Below are 19,285 nucleotides of genomic sequence, written 5' to 3' on the forward strand. Positions count from 1 at the left end.
CACGCAACGAGGTCGCTCCTCATAAATCAAGCAGACATATAAGATCTTCAACCAACAGAGAAATCGAGTTAACTTTGCTGGACTTTACTGTGAGAAAAACAAACTGAGTTTAATCAGAAGAATGATGTGAAAATCAGATAAACGACTGACAGGAGCCAGAAAAAGTAAACATTTTGCTACATTTCATATCCAAAATCTGAAATCAAAATCTCTCTCCTCTATGTTTGCTTAATTAAGATCTCAGACCCCTAACTTAGCCTGTGCTGTGGAGAAGACAAAATAAATGCACACAAAGAACTTGTGAAGTGAAGTGAAACAAACTGCCAACTGCAGCCATTACCTGTGCTTCCGGTGGGCTTTTTGGAGGATTTTTGGTTCTTATGTTGTTTTGTTGATTTCCCCCTCTCTTACATACGTATAGCATCATCGCCGTTAATGTCAGGCTCTGTGTTGATGGGGTTTTTTCAAGGAAGGCGCACAAGGACTTCTATGTTGGCAACGTACCCATAATCTTTCCCTTTACTTAAACAAAGTTGTATAAAAGCTGATTACAAATGCAGAACATTAGTTCAGCTGTGGGTGTGAGCAGGAACAGGAACAGGAACCCGCTGGTCAAATCTTTAGTTTGCAAGATCCAACCAATCAGTAGAAAGTTGCCTTAAACTGGAACTGAAGGGCTGCACCGAGGCCAAGTATGAGACAAACAAGGATTGTTCTTAACTGTAAATCAAGCAAAGCTACTGCGGTAGAAGAATAAACATGTGCACTGGAAATGAGGACAACAGGAATGCTTGGTGAGCACATGCAAGGTTTTTTGGTCACTCCACTAACAACGTCAGCCATAGAAAATATTCCCGTTGTTACACTACTGGTTTGCATCACTGTCTTCTCTAATGCAATTAAAGAATGCACTTTGTCCACAGACACTGCTGCGTTTAGTGTTTAGTGCACAAAACACTTTCATCTTTTTCATTTAAAATGTTGTTAAACTGGTGAGAAATGTAGTCTAGGTTTTTTTTGAGAGGAAACGTGACCACGTTGTGTAATTTTGATTAATCTTATGTGGTTTTAAAAGCTCTTTTTAGCGTGGTGATGTAGAGCGTGGTGAGAAAGGCATTTCAAGATCGGAAGTGGAAAACTGGTGTGGATTTACAGCCACGCCACCTTTTTCCTTCAGTCTTCCTCACCACAGAGTGGGTCTGGCCTGCTTACAGACTTGATCTACAGCCTTATTAGTGGAAATGGAGCATTATGTCTTCGCCGGTCATCGTTCTTCTCACCATTCACGATTTACCATTCCCCGTGAATGATGGCAGTTTACACTCGGCACCGCCTCGTATGTCATCCTGTCGAGGCATGTGTTTGTGTTGAAGGCGGGGTCGCTGCGCACACTGAAAGCCCACTGCGTCTCCCCACTGATCTGCCATCCCCAAGGCTCCCATCTATTCTGCCCATTTAAGGAAAGCTGATGTTCGCGCAGTTCAGGCCTAAATGAATGCTGTTCTCGTCAAATGCTGCTGCCGCCGGCCGAGCTGCTGCAGCGATGCACGCCTTTCCCGTTTTGTCAGCAGATGGGCGTCCCAGACGCCGGGGGTGGGAAAAGAAGAGGGTGGGGGTGGAGAATTAGAGACATAAGAGTGACAGGTGTGCCGTGTCTTCATTTGTCAAGTCAGCCAGGTGTGTCAGCCAGGCGAGAAAGTGAGGAGAGATTAGAAAGAAAGAAAATGGAAAGAGAAAAGCCAAGAGAAAGGGAAAGAGGGGAAATTAAACCAACAGAAAGGAAAGACGAGAAAGGTGGAGGAGGTAAGAAAGATTTATTGATAAGAAATAAGGAATGGAAATTGGAAAGGAAAAGAAGAGGGGAGAAAGAGGAATGAGGGGAGAAACCAACGAGAGGAGAGAAGGGCTGAGGAATAATAGGAAAGAGGAAACTGAAGTCAAAGCTTTGAGAAGAGAGGGAAGGAAAACAGAGGGCTGGGTGGAGGTATGAAGGGTAAAATACAAAAAAAAAAAATTGTAGAAAGAAAATAAGGAAAAAATTGGGATACACATCAAGAAAAGGAAATATGAAAGGGGAGGATGAAAACTAAGAACAGGAACAAGGAAATCAGGAAAAGGGAATAAGAATGGGAATAAAAAGAGCAGAACCAATGAAGCCAAGAAAGGTTAGAATGGGAAAGAGATCAAATTCAATGAATAGCAAGGAAAGAAATAGAAAAAGAGAAACATGAGTGTTGTAAATAAGGAGGCAAAAGAAAGAAAGGATAAAACAAATGCGATGGAAAGCCGAACTAAAGGTTAAAAGAGGAAAGAAACAGAAGAAATGAACGAGAGAGATGAGTCCATGTTCACGTTCTTTTGAATCCTGCAGAAGCTTCAGTCAGGTTATTTGTCAGGTGACAATTTTATCTTTTTAATTTTTGTTGTTATTGCCTTTTAGCACTATACACACACACACACACACACACACACACACACACACACACACACACACAGCTTTGTAGCCTTTTCCCTCACTGGCTTGTCTGTGTGATTTGGTTACCATGGAGAAGCACATTTTTAGGCAGAAGGAGGTTGACATTATTACACGACAGAAACAACAACACTGCCTACACACACCTCGCCTACAGGCAGTCGCCCACGCCACACTCTTCCAGGCATGAAGGTTTGAGAAGCGTCCTACATACAAGTCCTGTAACGCACATCTGCACAGACGCGTCCTCACTCCGCGGCATCCAGTCAAGCTGCGACATGAACCCGTGGTGACACCAGAGTGGGCCGCGTATGGACGGAGAGAGCTGATTGGAGGGTCTCACATCATGCTGTGTCTCTCTCACGCATACTCATTATCGGGTGCATGTATATATCTATGCAATGACACACCAGCATATACACACCGACACACTAATTCCCCTTACGACATGCTTCAGGCTATCTAGGAACACAGAGTGCAATCACTCCAGTAAAGGATTAAATTTATTACATCCCCTTTGTGTGTGTTTGTGTGTGTGTTTGTTTGTGCGTGTGTTCCTATAAATTCTTTATTGTTTACTACCCTCCCCCAACCATGGTGCAAGGTTTGAAGCATATACAGAGGTGTGCTTTGATAAATGTCTCTCTCTGGATCCAGAGCACACTGACACACGTCTTCTGTATGATGATCTAATTTCAGGATAAAGCTTGGGGATGAAAGTGGCAACAACTTGCAAAGCAACGCACACTGCAGATGGTGCTGAATGAAGCTCAATATAAGTGCTGAAAATGCTCTGTCCTGCAGTGGGGTTGGGTGGTATCTATTTTTTCTTTAATGCCTTCTTGATTTACTGAAATTTTACTGTGGTATGCATTAGGTTATAAAATAATGTGTTTCAAAAAATAAAAATAAAAGCAAGACTGTATACCTCCACTGAGGATAAAAAACCAACTCTCCACAACAGGATGATGAGTCTCTGGATCCAGGGACATTTATATCTGTGTTTGTCGTTTGTGATGTTAACAGTAACAGTTTTTGCTGTGTCAGACTTTACAACGATGTTTGTGGCTTTTTGCGGAGGAAGGGGCTGAGTGCATCCATCTGAATGTTAGTCGACTCTTATGAGCTGGAGAAGGCCTAGCCCATTATTGTAAGGGCGGTCCTGGTCTGCATTACTGATGTAGAAGCTCCAACTGTCAAGGGAGTCAGAACGATGGAGGCAGGATGTGAGAGCCATGATAGAGGGTCCAATAAAAGTCTATATTCTGTCTTCACCTGTTTGACTGTCTAGCGTGCACGTTGAAGTCTTCAGGTGATCGGATTTCAAGGCTGGGGTCCGTGCACAGAGACCTTGTCATGGATCATCCTGTCAAGGGGGGCCTGAGGCCAGTGCATGGGAGTGGACCCAAATGCAGACACCAAACGGAACAGCAATAAGATATTAGTAAACTTTATTGCGAACACAGAGATTAGAAATGACACGACGAGGGTACGTAGTGCAGTCTCTGACATGGAGGCACTGGAAAAGAGGGCGTCTGTAGTTCTGAGAATGAGGAGTTAATGCAAGGAGGAGAGAGGAATATTGATTCTGCAGGCTTACTTACAGGTGGATGTCGTGAGGCTCTGGGTAAGGCAACCAAGTGAGCGTCCGAGAACTAACTGCCGCAGGAATGAGGACACATTCAATCTCTTATATTTAGTGATGCAACGTGGAGCAAGTTCACGGGAAAGCGATTTCAGAGGAATGTCATAGCGGTGAGCCATACCTTTTGTTTTGGCTCATACCTGGGAGCAGGCATTAGATCTTAATCGTTCTGTGTAGCGGCACTGACGATCCTCCCTGGTCCAAGTCCAGATGCGTTGGACTTGGACCAGATTAAACCGCGAGGTCAGTCTCGACTTATGGGAACAGGAGAGGTCAGTAATCTAGGGAGGCTTCAAAGGGCAAGAGACCAGTTGCAGATGAGGTGAGTGAATTCTGTGCGTACTCTACTCAAGGAAGATGTGAAGACCAGGTTGCTTGGTTTTGTGTAGTGATGCAGCAGAGAGCTGAGAACTTCCAGAGTCTCTCGGTTTGGCCATTGGTCTGAGGATGGTACTCAGAAAATGGAGGCTGACCATGGCAATGCAGAGCAGAAGGCTTTCCAAACCTGTGAAGTAAAGCGAGGCCCTCTATCAGAGACAATCTTCATAGGAATGCTGTGGAGTCCAAAAAACATAATCAACAGGAAGCTTGGCCGTCTCTTAGGCAAAAGGCAGTTCATCTAGAGCAATCAAATGAGCTGATTTGGAAACTCTGTCTATTATGGAATGAATAATGCTTTTCCCGGGTTGATGCAGGTAAACTCGTGACTAAATCTAGTGGAATGGATGACCATGATCTGTGAGAGGGTATCAGTGGTTGGAGCAAGCATAACAACCATTGTCTTCATGCATGCTCAATCATCCAGGTAAGGAAATCTCAAAAGGTTGATTCTGTTCATCTGGACGTAGCGTTTTAATTGGGAGAAATGTTTCGTCACTCATCCAAGTGACTTCTTCAGTCTCAGCTGACTGCAGGTTTCCCCAACAGGGGGAACTGGCAGGACAAGGTATCAGGCTTGATATTCCTGGAACCTGGACAATATGAGACTGAGAAGTTAACGTGACCAAAGAGCAGAGACTAACGGGCTTGGCAGATGTTAAGTCTTTTAGCAGTTCTTAGATAGGTTACATTTTTGTGGTCTGTCCAAACAGTGAAAGGTTGCTCAGTTCCTTCAAGCAGGTCCCGCCATTCTTCTAGGGCCAATTGACTGCTAACAGCTCCTGGTCACCCATATTATAATTTCACATTGTAGGAGTAAGGCAATGCAAGAAGGCACAGGGTTGGAGCTTACCTTGGGGCCCCGAATGTTGACAGTAGGACCCCCAACTCTAGAATCTGATCTACCGCTTTACTAAATGGCTGTGAGGTGTCAGGGTAGACTGAAATGGGCGCAAATGTGAACAACTGTTTTAGCTTAACAAAAGGTGGAGGTGAGGTGAGTTAGCGGTGCGGCTACCTGGCTGTAATTCAGAATGAAATGTTGGTAGAAATTGGGAATACCAAGGAACCAAGGCGAGGTGTGGAGACTCTTCAAGGAGACCAGCGTCCAGGTAATTGAGCTGCAGGAGAATGAAGCGGGGACTTGACAAGGAAGTTGGAGACACAAGGAAATTACAGAGCATGAGCACAAAAACAAGAAACAATGAGGCCTGGTTACCACCATGAGGTAGCTGACGAACTGGCCGGAGAATAGATGGCTGCGCTGGTCTTAAATATAGCCTCGCTGGTGAGTAGGGCAGGTGAGGAACCAGGGCTGCGCCCAGGCAAACAGGACAGCAATGTGAAAATACCAGATCCACTCATTCAGATCCTGACACATCCATGGCTTTTGGTTTTTACTTTTTTAAGATGGACCAACATCGTTTTTGCATTTTTTGATGAAGTCACTGATGTTTCTATGCAGAGACCTAAACATCTACCAGAACAATCCTGCAGGTTGGCATCGGATTTTTTTAGAAACCATCAGTTGTTTTGTTTAACTTTTGTTCAAAACTTCTAACACAGTGAAATGATCCAGCTCCCCAGATGTTTAAGCACTTCAGCTCATTTCTGGTTGAAGAAAGTAAAGATTACAGTTGGCGCCTTACCAAAAAAAGCTGGGATGTAGGCGATCTGAAGAAAGGTTGCCACAGTGCCATCACAATTAAAAGTTGGTTTAACATTTGGTATCAAAATAATAAGATTTGGCCATTTGGCAGATGTTTGTTGGGTTAAATGTTACACATCATGCACATTAAGGAGGGGAGGCATGGTGCACTATAGGTTAAAAGCTATGAATTGTGAGCTGGCATTGTCAGCTGATGATGAGTTGTATAAGGGTGAAGGGATTACTGGCCACTGCTAATCTGATGCCCCTCCGCTGAGGTGGAGAAAGACACAGAGAGAAAGAGACTGTAGTGTGTTGCTGGGCGGCTGCCCGACAGCTGTGGGCCGTGCGGGCAGCTGATTTACTTTAGATTAGTCTGGACATGCGCCAACTAGGATTCAATCAGGCCATGATGAATGTCCTTTGGCTCACTGAGAGCTAACTGCTAAACTGACTGCTAACAGCGCACCTCACTGCCTGTCAAGGAGGGCTAACATTTTGGGGCTTTCCAAAGGTCCCAGAGGTGTTTTGTTTTCACTTTGTGCCAAGGCTCTGCGACGTAACACAAAGGACCACTGTGTTTCCTCTCTGCGGTGGATTTATTCTCCGCAAAATAAACCGGCGGGATTATAAATACGGAGGGAGATAAATCCTGTTTTTTTTCGTGCTGTTGAAGTGAGGTGATATTCTGTAGCCATGGCTACATGTGAGTATTTGATGTTGTCTGTGGGTTTGATTTAGACGATAAAGACTGGGATTTAATCATTTTTATCTTAAATCGGTATAATCGTCACTCTTAATTTGTAGCTGGTTTTAACAGTTGTAGGAATGATGGCCTAATGGAGCAAAAATGTTTGAACTTTCATGTGACACAGTTAGAAATCACAGTTCTATGTGCTCTGTATCTCTATTATTGTCTGGCCTTATAACTCCTATATTAGATCTTTTGTTATATCATCTTCTTCAATCCAGAAAAATATGCATCTTAATAAAGAAGAACGCTGCAGTACCCATGAAGGTGTAACAGTTCTGTAGATGAGATCATGATGTCCACGTGGAGCCGCTGAAGCCCGCTAGTCTGTTTTTTTCCCCTTTCAGTTCTTGCTTTTAAATTAATCAGCAAAATGAGGTATGAACTGAAACACGGTCATGCTCCTAAATTCAAATCATAAAAATATTATCGATAAAATTAGAGCTGTTTTAGAGGAAAGCATGATCTCTTACAGGACCCGTCTGACCACAGCCTCCGACAAGCTGTGTTTACAGAAAATAGATCAAACGGCAGAGTTTATGACATCACGGTGCTCTTTGTGCTCTTTAATATTTTATTTGTTTTTGCAAAGGATGGAAAGAAGCAAGTATGGGACTGGCATTTTTTTATATTAGAGTTGGGTGTTTGTTGATACACAAGCAAGACTCTTAATGTCTATGAAAAACTGATTCTGCTCCAGTAAAGTTATGGTGCTAAACTAAAAGCACATTAAAGTTCACCTGCGTTGTACAGATGTTTTAATGCTGCAGATTTGGCCTCCTGACATCAAGCAGGTCACCCACAACCCATCTGGAGTTAGGGGTTTGGATAAAGTTAGAATCCACCTATTTTTATGGAATTATGGAAAGTTAGATGCTAAGAAAGTTTCTGAAAATGTACCTTTTAAGCATGTTAAACAGTTCAGAGCTAAGCCCAGATGTGTTGCTGGTGACCTGGTGGACGTTCAGAGGTGATTTGAAATGAGTTTGCCAAACTCGTCTTTCCTTTCGACCTTTCCAGGTAATGTGGGTATGCAACCAGTGCCGTAAGCAACAGGAGATTCTCACCAAATCAGGAGAATGGTTTTCGGGGTCAGGGGTGCGGCCCGGGAGCCTGGGCACCTCTTTAAACAATCCAGCCACGGGAGGTGAGGCCCAACGGGACAGGAAGCTACTCCGCTCCAGGTCCCAAGCCCCACCGTCCAGCACCAACGCCAACACAGGGCCACCAGACGGGACACATCCGCCCGGCGGTGTCACTGCTCCCAAGGGCGCTGACACCATGCCTGGCTCTCGCTCTCAAAGTGAACCCCCAAGAGAAAAGTGAGATTCCTCTTTATCTTTGCCTCTTTTCATTTTTAACATAGGAATTGGTGAAAGCTAGCAGTACTGCAGGATTCAGTTTTCATGGTATAATAATTTGCTGAAGCCCTTGTTGTGTTTTTTAATCCGCTATGTAGCTCTGAGTCTGCAGTAGCTTAACCAGAGAAGAAGGTAGGTCACAGGCAGGTCTTGAGAGGTCTTTGACTCAATCCCTTTGTTTTAATTCTTTGGGTGTGTTAGGTAAGAATTCATAGCTGTCTCATCCTGGTTAGTAGTTTTTTAATCTGTTGATAGCCCTTCGTGACTGAACTAAGAAGATTTTGAAAATAAAAAAAGAAAGAATATTTAAAAAGCACAAAATATTTCTGTCAAAAAGCATGCAAACAATGCTCCTGTGTTTGTGTTTGCTTTTATAAAATAACCGAATTTCTTTTCTCATTTAGAAAAAGGCCAGTTTCTTTCCATGAGCAAAATGGTAAGGGAGGCATGGGACGTGGTTCTGCCCGGAGACAAGCAGACAAGTTGTATTCACAGTCATCTCTGGACGAGCGGGTGGTTCCCGGAGACAGAGGAGAGAGAAGGTTAGGAGATGGAAGGCGGCTGGAAAAGATCCACTCTCAGGACTACGAGGACGGGAATGAAAACCTGGGTCGTTCAGAAACACACCGCAGGCGTCCAGAGGATGAGGAGAAGAGGGAACGGCAGCGGCGCGAGGAGGAGTTCCAGAACCGCTATCGCAGTGACCCCAACTTGGCAAGATACCCAGTCAAACCACAGAAGGAGGAGCAGGAGATGCGCATGCACGCCAAGGTGTCGAAGGTGCGGCACGAGCGACGACACAGTGATCTTGCAATAAATGAGGTCGGACTGGGGCCTGGTGAAGGGGGTGGGAGTGGAGGCAGCACAGGAGAGGTGCCGGAAAACCGTCTTGCCAGGAGGGGTGGAGGTGGGGAAGGAGACCGCAAGGCCCTCATGGAGAATCACAGGGCCTACTCTGCAGATAGGACCGTGGGGGTTGTAGGTGGGGCTCCCCCTGCCAGTGGAGGGGGAAGATCAGGGTCCCAACTCGGGGGACCCGTGCCTTCAGACTGGGGTCCAAACAACAGTCGCCTGGAGCATGGACCCCAAGACGGAACGCGGACATCAAGAGAGAAGGGTGGGGTGGATAACCTGCTGAGGAAGGACTCTCAGGGCTCGGACCAGTCGGAGTCTTTGCGGCCACCCCCTCCACAGTCGTACAAGGGCAAGCGCGGAGTCAACAAGAGGCAGATGTCCATCAGCAGCTCAGAGGAGGAGGGCGGCTCCACGCCCGAGTACACCAGCTGTGAGGACGTGGACATGGAAAGTGTCAGCGAGAAAGGTCAGTCAGACAGATGTGCTTACTAAGCTGAACCTCTCCTTACACCGTTAGCTACCATCCATTTCTGTACATTAGAAACTTCTCCTTACTCGTTGAGGCTTCTTCTTCTTCTTTTTCACTCACGAGTCTTCTCATTATATTTTGCTAATGATCTCTGGCTGGTCTTATCTAGACCACACGTTCATACTTTGTTTCCTCATGTAATCCTCATTCTGTGTAAATGAAACACTTTTAATGTGGTCTCTCCTGTATTCTCATCATTGTCAAGAACCATGCCGACACTGTGCGCCCGGCGTGCTCTGAGCAAGATTAGAATCACAGCAGATCTGATGACTAATTGAAATCTGATCTGCTGCTAATACTCTGGGAGACAGACAGATCAATAGACCGGACAAGAGATCTGCCACAGTTTTTAACCACTTTGATCAGATATAAGGTAAAATAAAAACATAATCTCACACTTCATAGATATATTTTCCACTGGATTCTGCATCGGTAGTGGAATTGCAAACAATGTGAGAAAAGCCAGATGTATTTTGACCCCCAAGATTACTCTAAAACCAACACTTTCTAGTTTTGGACTGTGAAACTATATGATAAGCGACAGGATAAAGTGCCCACCCAGCATGCAGTGCATTACTATCCCTGTGTGTCATCTACACCTCTGTGCTGTGGCTAAACCCTGCTGCTCTCAGGACAGCTCTCATTTATTTGGAGAGTCCCTGTGATTTAGGCCAGCAGATTTGTGGAATTAGGTCAGTGGCTCGCTGGCTATGTAATGCTTTGCTAACAGCCAGCTGCAACAGCCAACCATGTCCCACCGACTAAATTCAAGCCTGGTTGCAGTTGCACGCTACACGATTTCTGCTATCTTCTTGGCACTTATGGATTTCCCCGCACTAACAGAAATCAAGGGCTGTGCTAAAATAACCCACGCAAGAGTGTTTGGGTTACTGCATCAGCTTATCTCTCGCTGGTCAGCCCCAGAAGGATGGTGTTCCAGATGTTTTAATCCAGCTTACTATAACTCAGGGACTGGTAATGGGTAGATGGTGTGGATTGGGATTATTAGCTGTTTTAAACACTCTTTAGCTAGCTGGGCCTCAAAACAGGATGTATCCTTTTACTCTCATCATCTCTGGCAATAAGAAAAAGTCACAGGATAATAATGTAGCATGCGTTGTGCGATGGAAGGCATTGCATTGTCAGATTAATGCTGGTGTCATTTTAAATTAGACATGACCAGAGATCTTTTTGGTTTAAGAAATCACGTGTCATTACATGGATCTGAGATGTAACTAAAAAGTTCGACAGACTGTATCAAATCCCACCAATCAGCACTCATCTTGAAGCTCCTCTTGAAGGCACTTATTGGTCAGCTATTTAGAAGCATTATCACGGAATGTATATATATATATGTGTATATATATATACATATATATGTATATATATATACATATATATATATATATATACATATATATGTGTATATATATATATACATATATATGTATATATACGTATATATATATATATACACATATATATATATATATACGTATATATACATATATATGTGTATATATATATATACATATATATGTATATATATATATACACATATATATGTATATATACGTGTATATATATACATATATACGTATATATACATATATATATATATATATATACACATATATATGTATATATATATATGTGTATATATATATACATATATATGTGTATATATATACGTATATATACGTATATATATATGTGTATATATATACATATATATGTGTATATATATACACATATATATGTATATATACGTATATATATACACATATATGTATATATATATACGTATATATATATATACATATATATGTATATATATATACATATATATATGTGTATATATATATACATATATATATACATATATATGTATATATATATATACACATATATATGTATATATATATATACATATATATGTGTATATATATACACATATATATGTATATATATATATACATATATATGTATATATATCCCTCCTTAGCATACATTTCTTTACCGTATAATATGAAAATATGAATTGATGGAATATTTGGTCAATGATGGGAATATTGTTAGTCTAACATACATGTCAAGTGAACTCGAAAGCAAATGATGCAAAAAGGCTGAGCAGCAGGTTTGATTCAAGAGCATTCTTCCAGTTAAGTGACCGTGCTGTACCACCACTGTGCCACCCTGGCTCCTGGCTCTTATTTTCTGTCATATATACACAGTTACTAAGTCATATGGTGTAGTTTAAAGCCGTATTTGAGCCCTCGAAAGCTCAGGTGACATTCTGTTATTTTACTTATGCAAAAATATAATGAATGAAAAATTTGTTAAAGTTTTGCGAAAAGTGATAAAAAAGATAAGATGGGTTTGTGTATCACTGTTAGGATCCAAGTATAAATATGATGACAATAAAATTCAATTCAACTCTGATGTTGAAGCACTCTATTAACAAATTACCACAGCATTGCTGGTATTAAACCTTTTATGTGTGGTCAAGCTCTATGAGCCAAACGCTCAGGTTTCAGAGACTTATATCAGTTATTGGCTGTATGACGATCATTAATATGCTCATCTCAGCCACACAGCTCTGTCTGTGAGTATAGACGTGACACCCGGGCATAAAGCTGCCTCAAAGACAGAAGAGCTAAAAGCTTTTTTCAGACAGTGGCTGCATGAAGGCCCAGTAAAGTATAGGATGCTGTGGCTTTGAGGCTGATATGTTTTCTCTAACTGGCTCAGAGAAAATGACAATGTGAAAGTCCACACAACAGGAAACTAAAACAGACAAATACCAAAGAACGCTGATGTGGATTGGAAACTAGGGAGAGAGCTGCTGAAGAAGGGTCAGGTGATAGCGTGGATGCTCACGTGCTCCTCTTAAACAGATGATTTTTCCATATCAGTCAGTTACCAATGAGAGTGAACCAGGACTGCCTTCAGGACAGTAAGAGTGACTTGGTCAATCTTCAGTTGAGCAGAGCCTCTATCACTTAGATGCTGTGTTTGTCTTAAACAATGATACCTACAAAGAGCTGTTAATAAAGAGCTATCTGCCAGCTTGCTCATCCACTAAACGGTGGCGTCAGGATTTATCCTCTCGAGTGTTCCAGTTAGCATCACTAAAGTTGCTCAAGTCATTCAGACTTTTTTTTCCTGATTTCTCCATCAACCACGATTGTATAGGCTTCATTTGGTTTCTACTCTTTCATCTTCATCATCATCATCATCATTTATTTATTTATATAGCACTTTAAAAACACACCTGGTAGACCAAAGTGTTGTACAACACTAATATGCACATAGTAATAAAAGCAGACATAGCATTAAAATAAAAATAAAAAATCAGTTACCCACAGAGTTAAAAGCCAGGGAATAAAAATAGGTTTTTAATAAAGACTTAAAAACTGGCACTGATGTAGCTTGTCTAATATGGAGAGGAAGGTTATTCCAAAGCATCGGCGCTGCAACAGAGAACGCTCGGTCTCCTCCAAGTTTCAGCCGTGACTTTGGGACCGAAAGCAGCAACTGCTCAGCTGACCGAAGGGAACGAGTGGGGACGTGGGGCTTCAACAAGTCAGACAAATAAACAGGTGCCAGACCATTTAGAGATTTAAAAACCAATAAAAGGACTTTAAAATGGATCCTGAATTCAACTGGAAGCCAGTGTAGCGAGGCCAAAATCGGAGCGATGTGATCAAATTTTCTTCTGCCAGTTAAAAATCGTGCCGCAGCATTTTGCACTAATTGCAAGCGTGACAAAGTGCCCTGCCCAACCCCTATTAAAAGAGAATTGCAATAATCTAAACGTGAGGTAATAAAGGCATGAATAACACTTTCCAAGTCACGCTTGGAAAGAAACGTCTGAGGTGATAAAATGCTGATTTTACCGCCCCGTTTACATGGTCATCAAAGGTAAGTGCAGAATCAATTTTAACTCCAAGATTTGTGATCAAACTCTTTAGTTGGGAAGTCAAAGCTGCAAGATCAACATCCGGAGTATGAGAAGAACGATTTGGGCCAAATAAAATCGCTTCTGTCTTCCGATCATTAAAATTTAAAACGTATTTTGCCATCCATGCTTTGACATCAGTAAGGCAGTCAAGCAGAGGTCGAGTTTGGAGACTATCAGAATGACTAAAAGGTAAGTAGAGCTGGCAGTCATCAGCGTATAGATGGAATGGCACTTTATGTTTCCGGAAAATCGCACCAAGAGGCAAAAGGTACAATGAGAACAATAACGGCCCAAGAATAGATCCCTGTGGCACACCCCAAAGCAGAGGGGCCACAGAGGATGAAGCCGACCCCAACTTAACACAAAAGGTCCTATTTAGGAGATAGGACTTTAACCACAAAAGTGCCGAACCAGAAATTCCCACACAGTGCTGCAAGCGGGAGATCAGCAAATCGTGATCCACTGTGTCAAATGCAGCGGTCATGTCCAACAAGACCAGCACTGCATATTTACCACAGTCTGTCGCTATCAGAATGTCATTCACGTCCACCAAAAAGTTATTTTCTCTCCCTCCCTGCAGGCATTTTGCCAAAAAAACTTCACATGAATTACTCTGCCTGCCCACGTACCTCAAACTGAAGTTACTCAAAGGATTTTAAAATCGCCATCAGATGTTTTCTTGCTGTTGTTTTACTCCTGCTTTAAAACAATGACTGCAAATCTCCCCGGCTCCTCTGTCTTGATGTAGAGCCAGTTAGCTTTCCTACTTGATCCGACCATCTGTCAGTGTTAATGAGCGCTGGGATACACGGACACTCTCTCGTTTCTCTCTCCAACTTAGCCAGTCTTGGACAGGCCAAGTTGGAGAGTAATGATAATAGTTTGATTATGAATGTTTTTAGCCGTTACTGCCGTGACACACACTAAACTGTGCTGCCCATTTCCAGCTCCATATTTGTATTCTTAAAATCTAGAGTAGCTTTGCATTATTCATGGTTCAGAATAATCCTTATTTATCTTATACTGGGGTGTGGTGCAGCTACTTAGGTCATCCTCTGTTGGAACACAGGGTTTTAGCATCAACATCTGAGCACAGTTTAGTCACAGCTAGCAGGTATCAAAGGACCCAAACACAGATCCAGAAGACAGGATGTTGTAGCTGTTTGCAAAGTCCAACAAACACATGGGAGAGTAAAGCAAAACTAAATCCACATGGACTCAAAGGGAGGACGCACACAGGGAATGATCAGGCTAAATAATTTTGATGTTTCGTCTGATGCTTAAGCCCCAAGGCCTGTGTCAAGGAAAGGGGGCGTGCCCAAATAAAGCCCGTCCCACCGCCTGTATTGTTTTCTTCAGAAACCACATGACCAAAGATAAACGAGGAACCCTTTCTCTGAAATGACGTGACTGCCTCATGTCATTTGAACCGGATTTGAGCGGTTGAAAATTTTTTTGCGGTCTGAGGTGATTCTGATGATCATCAGCACTCTGCAACGAGATTATGGAGCCAACAAAGAGGCGGAAAATATCAGCAGTTAGAGAGCATTTTGATCTGACATCTCCCACTGATAGCACGCGTCGTCTCAAAACAGTCGAAGGAGGATGGTTAGGTGGAGGTGTATACGTGTATTTTACACAGGACCTCAAACGGGCATTCTACAGTTGATACTAGAGATGGACCGATCCGATATTACGTATCGGTATCGGTCCGATACTGACGTAAATTACTGGATCGGATATCGGAGAGAAATAAAAAATGTAATCCGATCCATTAAATATTAAAAAAAGCACCTCACAAAACTTGCGACATAACACACAAAGACATACTTTTCTTTCTTAATCTCATTTAAAATGTCTAGCTTTTAATAAATAATTATCTGAATCTTACACCCAAAGTTTATTAGATTGATCAGTGTTGCTGAACTATGAAATATTTTGGGTGCAGTGTATTTTTTACATACAGGTGTAACAGAATAGCTTTAGTGTTGTTGTTTATTTAAACTTGAGTATGAACTTATACAAAATGCATTGATTATTGATTAAAAAACACACTATATTGGATTCATATTGGTATCGGCAGATATCCAAATTTATGATATCGGTATCGGTATCGGCCATAAAAACGTGGTATCGTGCCATCTCTAGTTGATACATTATTACGTTTACAGATCCACTGGTGTGTAGCCCACATGTATCATCACAGCAGGGCTGCTGCACATCAAATGACCAGCAGATGTCACTAGTTCAAAATGAGCTGTTAAACAGGGTTTTGTGTGATCTGCCTTCTGGTGAAGCAATCGGCTGGAAAGAGCCGACACATTCACATCATCATCACACCATCACTACGGCGTTAAGAGACGCTAAGAAAAGGGAAAACAGCACTATTTAAAGTCATCAGGGTAATTATTAAGGAAGTTGACACAGCAGGGTGATGAGACACAGCTGAAGACAATCAAGACGATGCCTGAGGAAGTAAATGAATCACAAGACGCCAGAGATGACTGTTAAAATAAAACAGGAAGCAACTCAGCAGATAATCACCAACAGAAACACTTGGATGACATAATAAATCAAAATGTAATAAAAATTCAATAAAAAATATAACTAACAGAAACTAAATACTAAAATATAAGAGCTTTGGAGCTTCAACAGGGAGTCTAAAGTATTTTTTAATAAGAGATTTCAGATCATTTTAGTAAATTAAGTTAAGCTTTTTAAAATTAAACCTACCTCAAAGAAAGCCTTTGGCAGGGCCTGGCATATCAAATAGAAATGGGATGATAAACCCATTAGTTATGTTGTTTGAATTAAAGCAGATCCCAGTCTTTAACGGCATCACTGAGTCATCTTTCTTTTCTTTTTTTAATTATATTTTTATTGAAGAAAAAAAAGGGACTTGTTACAATAAAGTGCATTGACATTATTTAGTCAAAAAAAGAAAAAAAACTTTTCGTAGTCCTTTAGTTTTACATTCTGATAGCAAAAAAAATAAAATTAACTCGTTGGCTTGACAGTGTGTTACATAATGCAGCATGTTTAACTTATTTACAAAGACTACATTAGGTACATATTATGAAGTTGAGGGTCAACCTGACATTGTACGATACATGGGAGATACACCAATTCAGGGCTGGTCTTACCTAAATTCAGGGCGGATGGGGGACACAAAGTTAATCCATTTATTCCATATTTTGTAGAATTTGTCTTTTCGAATTTTTAAAAAGAATGTCAATTTTTCCATTTTAAATATTTCGGAAACCACATTAAACCAATCCTCAAGTGTTGGCGGAGTTGGATTTAACCACTTTCTGATTATTGATTTTTTGCTGGCCGCTAATAGCGCTTGTAAGAGTTTTGTGTCCCCTCCACGGACCGAGCCAGCAACCAAGCCCAAGTACAAATTTACAAAATTGATGTCAAATTTTATCTTAAAAACCTCACACAAAGTTTTATGAATTCCCAGCCAGTAATTTTTTAAGTTAGGGCAGTCCCAAAAGATATGATGTCATCTTTCTAAGAGTTTTTTGTAGCTTGGAATCAACCTGCACAATTACATTTAACATGATTTAGACCATAGGTGTCAAACTCTGGCCCGTGGACCAAATTTGGCCCGCAGCCTAATTACATTTGGCCCGCGAAGCCATACCAAATTACTATTAGAGCTGGCCTACTGGTATTATACAGCTAATATATATATTGTTTAGTATTAAGCTTTGCTTGTTCCATATTCAGGTTCTCAGCAAAACGTGTTTGAGTCCATAAGAAAAGATTCATTCTTATATCTGGAGGAATAAATATATTTCAATAAATATTAACGTTAGCCCGCGACTTTGTTCCAGTTTTGAATTTTGGCCCACTGTGTATTTGAGTTTGACACCCCTGATTTAGACAAATGACTAATTCCTCCCTCTCGAACTCTTTCTCCCTGCAGGTGACTGGGACTGTCATCCTCTAGATCCTGCAGTTTGGCATGTAAGTTTCACCAGTCAGGTTGTTCCTGAAGCTCTGCCCTGATCCCCTTCCTCACATATAGCTGCACTTATATTAAATCGAATGTTGCATGGGAGCCATGACCAAATTCCCAGTATTTACAGTTGATAATGTGCTTTGTAAACATCCTCATGTCTTTGTCCCTTTAGCATCCAGTTTCGTGGCAGCCATCCAAAGAGGGTGACCACCTGATTGGGCGGATCACTCTGAGCAAGAGGTCAGCCGTGCCCCGTGAGGCAGGCTCTCTCCTGGGACTAAAAGTAAGCAGAGATTCATTCACATTAAGATCTGTCGGAGTGTTGGAGAGGACGGAGTGACATCTGATCTTATCGTACGTCTGTCTCATCTTTGTGTGCAGGTGGTAGGAGGGAAGATGACGCAGACAGGGAGACTTGGGGCCTTCATCACCAAAGTTAAAAAAGGGAGTCTGGCAGATGTCGTGGGACACCTACGTGCAGGTACAAAAAATAGAACATGTTGTTCCTTTGCAGGAGTTGCAGAACTGCAGACAGTAATGTTTTCATCGAGGAATGCATGAGAGATCAACCTTTGCAGAGACATCAGTATGTACCTGTCATGTTTGCAGGCATGAGTAGCGTGCTTGTCATTTAAATTGTTAAATGCTAAAATGCTAAACATTTGTAGCAGCTTGTGGTGGCCTACAGAATAGTAATAATACTGGTGTTTTTATTGGTGTAATGTCTGTGTGATCAACCAGCCTGCTTGTGCTGCATTCACATTATACCAGACCTTTACTGGAGTGTTATTTTGAGGAGTTTGGTTTTGCCAGTTTTACACTGATAAATAATTTTCAAAGCATTTTAAAAAAGAAAAAAAAAGGAATGTGGGCAAAAGTAAGCAACCGCAGTCAGCTGTTGGGATTAAAGTGAAATTAGAGCATATATAAGGAAGCACAGAATGTATAAACAGGCAATGTGTACAGTTCTGCAGAAAAGCAGTCGTCATTCATGCTACATTTTGCTTATCTGACCACGCTGTGTCATGATTTGAATAATAATGGAGTAATGTATGGAGTGCTGATGTCACGGGACTACTTCTGTCTGTAATTGTTGACTGTACAGCTTCTTGTTAATGTAACATTTGAGCCCATGAAAGAGACAGCTAATATTCAGAATAATATTGCAGCAGCTCCCAGCGACTCAGCTGCTGCTGAAAGTATTAACCCAGGGCCTTATTTATGCTTGAACATAGTGTTAAAATCACTCCTGAGGGTGAAAAAACATTTGAGGAGGTTCTGAGAGCTCCGTTTTCAATTTACAGGTCGGAAATCATCGTAACTCACCTAAAATGCTTTGTCACTGTTAGGGCTGCCACGATTAGTCGACTAGTCACGATTACGTCGACTATTAAAATCGTCGACGACTAATTTAATGGTCGACGCATCATTTGAAGCTTTGTAAGATCCCAAAAGACGCAGGAATAAGTTGTAGGATTTAAGAGTGTAATAACGGACGGAAACAGAAGATGGCAGCACTGCATGTACAAGGATACCAGCTGCCGTTAAACCCCGAAGAAGAAGAAGCTGTGTCCCAGAATTCATAGCGCGGCCCAGCTCAGTTTCCAACAATGGCGGCAGCTAGTTAGTTTTAATACTACTCTTATTATTCTTTCTGGGTCACAAAATAAACGTTTAACATATTTTCAGGCGAGAATGTGGCTGTGTAAAC

General features: G+C 41.8%; 1 protein-coding gene across 1 annotated transcript in view; it reads left to right on the forward strand.

Annotated features, from left to right (window-relative positions):
• Positions 1 to 19,285, forward strand: part of LOC102800191 (regulating synaptic membrane exocytosis protein 1-like) — a 107,214-nt gene that overhangs the window by 33,663 nt on the left and 54,266 nt on the right. Inside the window, exons 4-8 of the mRNA XM_087842186.1 lie at positions 7,916 to 8,217; positions 8,661 to 9,577; positions 17,539 to 17,579; positions 17,747 to 17,857; positions 17,956 to 18,055. Of these exons, the coding sequence (XP_087698312.1) occupies positions 7,916 to 8,217; positions 8,661 to 9,577; positions 17,539 to 17,579; positions 17,747 to 17,857; positions 17,956 to 18,055 (1,471 nt within the window). The remainder of the gene's footprint in view (positions 1 to 7,915; positions 8,218 to 8,660; positions 9,578 to 17,538; positions 17,580 to 17,746; positions 17,858 to 17,955; positions 18,056 to 19,285) is intronic.

The sequence above is a fragment of the Neolamprologus brichardi genome, chromosome 6 (assembly GCF_056152115.1).
Source record: "Neolamprologus brichardi isolate AB-2024 chromosome 6, ASM5615211v1, whole genome shotgun sequence".
NCBI lineage: Eukaryota > Metazoa > Chordata > Actinopteri > Cichliformes > Cichlidae > Neolamprologus > Neolamprologus brichardi.